Here is a 4,058-nt window from a genome sequence, read left to right on the forward strand (position 1 = left end):
AAGAATCAGTGAAGCGTATTTTGTAAAAAATCAGGAAATATACCTGTATATGAAAAGAAAAGTTATATATATAGCACGACTCTTACGAATTAAGATTTTTAATGCATCGAAAACGCGTAGCGTTTGAATGCATTAAAAATTTCAATCAGTAAGGCGTGGCTATACATGATTTGTAATATGACCAATGAAAATGCTATATTATACAGACATTAAATAGTTAATTATTAAGGCGTGGCCAAAATGACGTTATTCCCGCTAAAATTCTGCACGAGCTGTTGTCTGTCTAGAAGCTTAAAATGTCGGAGGCAATGGTTGATTTTTTAGGCGACGGTGAAGAAAACTTTGTCCTTTCTCAAATCTCCGAAGAGGACGTTGATAATTTAGCACTTTCGCAGTTTTGCGGGGAAATAGAGGACGATATGTCACTATCGCAAATTGCGATGAAAATAGAGAAGGATTATGCGGATGATGCTTTGTGCCAAGGAGGAGACCGCAATGTTGAGAATTTTACCATCCCACTGCAGTTTGAAAGTTTCGTTTCTAAAGAATCTTTTGATGACACAAAATTTGGTCGCAGAGAGTGATTTTGATATTTTTCAAACTGCCATTTTTGACCTTGGACTAAATTTCGAGGAAATACAGGCTCCAAGTGACCGTTTTACTACGGTTGTCACCGATGAAGAAATGTCAAATCTAGTCAATGATAAAATGAACGCTAACACAAAAAAGAACACGAAATGGGCAGTGGGTGTATTTAACCAATGGAGATCTTTCCGGGCTCAGAACAGGGATCCTATTCTTGAGCTACATATGATGAACGCGGAATGTATGAACTATTGGCTAGAAAGGTTTGTTATGGAGACGAGGAAACAAAACGGAGACGAGTATCCGCCTAAATCTTTATACTACATTGTGTGTGGTCTCCTTAGACATTGTAGGGACATGAATGTCCACGACAAAAACTTTCTGGATCAGAAAGATGGCCGATTTGCTCATTCCAGACGCGTTTTGGACGCTAAAATTAAGGACTCATTATCGAAAGGACTAGGCACTAAGGTTCGCAGGGCAGACCCCGTATCCGATGACGACGAAGAAAAATTGTGGGCTAATGGTGTGTTCGGTACGACAAATTCAACTTCTTTGCAATATACTGTATTTTTTTACAACTGCAAACTTTTTGGACTTAGGGGACGGGACGAGCACAGAAATCTGGACCATTCTCAGTTCGAAACTGGACAAGATGCTACTGGAAGATTTATAAGATTCATTGGTCGAAGCAACAAGACGTTCAAAGGTGGTTTAGGGGATTTACGGCTGGATAACAAAGATATCAAACACTATGCAAGAGGTAAGTGTATCCGTATTTAAATTATTGAAAAAAACATGTTTTTAAAACGGCAATTAGCATATCATGTTTTATGTATTTTTGAAACAAAAAGAATGGCAAAGCCGTGACAGTTTGTTTCAGGCTAAATCGTATAAACTTGTAGAAATCTGAGGACTCCCATATTAAAAGCACGTGGTTGTCTTTTATTTTCACTTTGTCCGTCCGTCCGTCCGTTTGTTTGTGTGTCCGTCCCTCAAAATTAAGTTATTGTGGGCGCTTCATCTCAAGAACCTCTCGAGCAAGACATTACGGGGTTGCTGACTGGCCTACATCATTTTCTGAATCTTCAGCTGTTTCCCATAAAATATTTAAAATTTTGCCGGTTGGACCCTTTATACAGACCTTCTAAAATTCAAACTGACCACACACACGATACAGGCACGCACGATACACGCACGGTGAATGCACGATACACGCACGGTACACGCACGATACACGATACACGCACGATGAGCGATGAGCGTTACACGGAGGATTAACGCAAAATGAATGATGAATGATGAACGCACGATACACGCACGATGCACGATGAATGATAAATACACGATACACGCACGATGCACGATGAATGATAAATACACGATACACGCACGCACGATACACGCACGTTGAATGATTCATTGACGACTGAACAACGAACGCTTTTTACACGATTCTCAAAGCTATTTTATTTAGAATAGTATTTAAAAAATTGATATGCATTTTCATTAAAGGTAATACTTGTAGCTGTTTTGCCGATACCACCATAATAGATAATATGCTATTGTGTCAGCTCAGATTCAAATAACTTAATTAAAGTCGGCTATTTTATAGGCACCGGAAATATTTGTGAACTTGGACAGAAGCTCATAACAATCAAAATATAGTGTCTTGATTTTGTTCAGCCTCACCCTGAGAGTTCAAGTTTACGGCAAACGAAGGCGAGACATTGTGTTCCGCGAAACTCTTACTAATTTTATTTCAAACAGTTAAAAATCGAGATTTTATTTTTATGCATACAATGTCCGACGCATTATATCTACAGAGAGTGACTGGTTCTAGAAATTATTTTAACTAACATGTTTGATATAATTGATTGCAATAAATGAATGATCTATTTATTTTTACATGTTATATATTTTTTCACTTTGACGGATACATTTTATAAACGATTATATATGTATATATCTAAAAAATACTGTAAGCTGTTTTCGTTTTCACTATACAAGCATAGCAGAAATAATTTGATTCTTTTATGTTAACATTCACTTCAATTTTTTGTAGTTCTGTACATATATACTTATCAACAGGACATATTAGGTTATAATTTCTCCAATAAATGAGTAGTTGAACAATCTTTAGAACGTGTCGGTTTTTCCTTGATATTGCCAAAAATCAGTGATCCGACTGAGACAAGCGAACAGACATAACACCTGATTAAACAATCATAATTTCTTTTTTTAAGTTACAAAGTTCCTTATATTATCCATTGTTATCAGAATCGTATGTGTTAATTGAGAGCAAAAGATATTATTTTGTCAGAAAAATTTGATTCGTACAAATTAATTAGAACTACCTAAGAAAATGACATTTACTAAATAATTAGAAAATTAACATTTGTAATACCAAATACTTTATTATATACTTCTGAAACGACTTTTCGTACTGAATATGCATGAAATGTTTGCCACTGGACGTTTAAACAACCACTGAATAATCAATTAGTCATCTCAGTAAAAATGACTTCAATAATATAAGACACAATTGGTGTCTGTTGTTTGTTTGTACAGTAAACATACTGAATTTGTTTATATTCCTTTCCAATTTCAAGTATGTATGAAAATTCATACATATTTTCAAACATCTTAGCTGACACTTCAAATTTCTAGGAGGTGAGATTCACGGGGTTTTACCTAAAACTCTTTGCGAAAATGCAATTTTTAATTCCAATTTGAAACCTAACGGTAATAGATATCCCAAGTTTTTTTTTAAATGCATGTCTAATTTGAAAAATCTATCTCAATGGTAGGTGAAATTATTCAGTGCAATCATTTTGTGTCCGTCGTTGTCTTTCATACATATCAATGAATTGGTGTATCCACTGTTTGCTGTTCGTAATCTGTTGTTTATGGCAGTCAGGCCTCGCGATTGATTCCAAAATTTAAGCTCCCACTTAGGTAAATTAATGATCATTTATAGGGGAGGGGCTATTTTTCTCGATGCAAACATTATTTTCCTTCCTGAAAAAAAAAACAGCTTAACAATTTTCTATATGTTTTCATTAAATCATAAACCGATGCATATTAAATGATTTTTAAAAAATTTAAAAAATATTTTTATAGTAAATATATCTAAATGTCTGGGTAATTTTCCTCATTAAATAATTTTTTTTTTCTTCATTTTTTAAGGTAATAATGTTATCAGTTATGTAATTTGACATGTGTCTTATAGTTCTGTGATTTTCGGAAAAATTAACGAAAACCGGCACAGGCATTGTTCAATTATTATCAGTGATCTTTTATTGATTAAATTTGAATATATGCATTAAATATCAATCTCAATCTAGATAAGAAATTTGTTTACACTGCACATCACTCTTTTAGTCCTTAGTAGCATATTATAACATATTAGTGCACTTATGAGTCCTTAGTCGTGTTTAGACGCACCGTTTTCTGCTCTTTGGTTGGATTGT

General features: G+C 34.5%; 1 protein-coding gene across 1 annotated transcript; it reads left to right on the forward strand.

Moving 5' to 3' along the window:
• Positions 1-240: 240 nt before the first annotated feature.
• Positions 241-1,406, forward strand: LOC143054444 (uncharacterized). The gene has a single exon (XM_076227456.1). The coding sequence runs from the start codon at positions 460-462 to the stop codon at positions 1,366-1,368; it is 909 nt and encodes a 302-aa protein (XP_076083571.1). The 5' UTR covers positions 241-459; the 3' UTR covers positions 1,369-1,406.
• The last annotated feature ends 2,652 nt before the right edge of the window (positions 1,407-4,058 follow it).

Source organism: Mytilus galloprovincialis, chromosome 12 (genome assembly GCF_965363235.1).
Source record: "Mytilus galloprovincialis chromosome 12, xbMytGall1.hap1.1, whole genome shotgun sequence".
Lineage (NCBI taxonomy): Eukaryota > Metazoa > Mollusca > Bivalvia > Mytilida > Mytilidae > Mytilus > Mytilus galloprovincialis.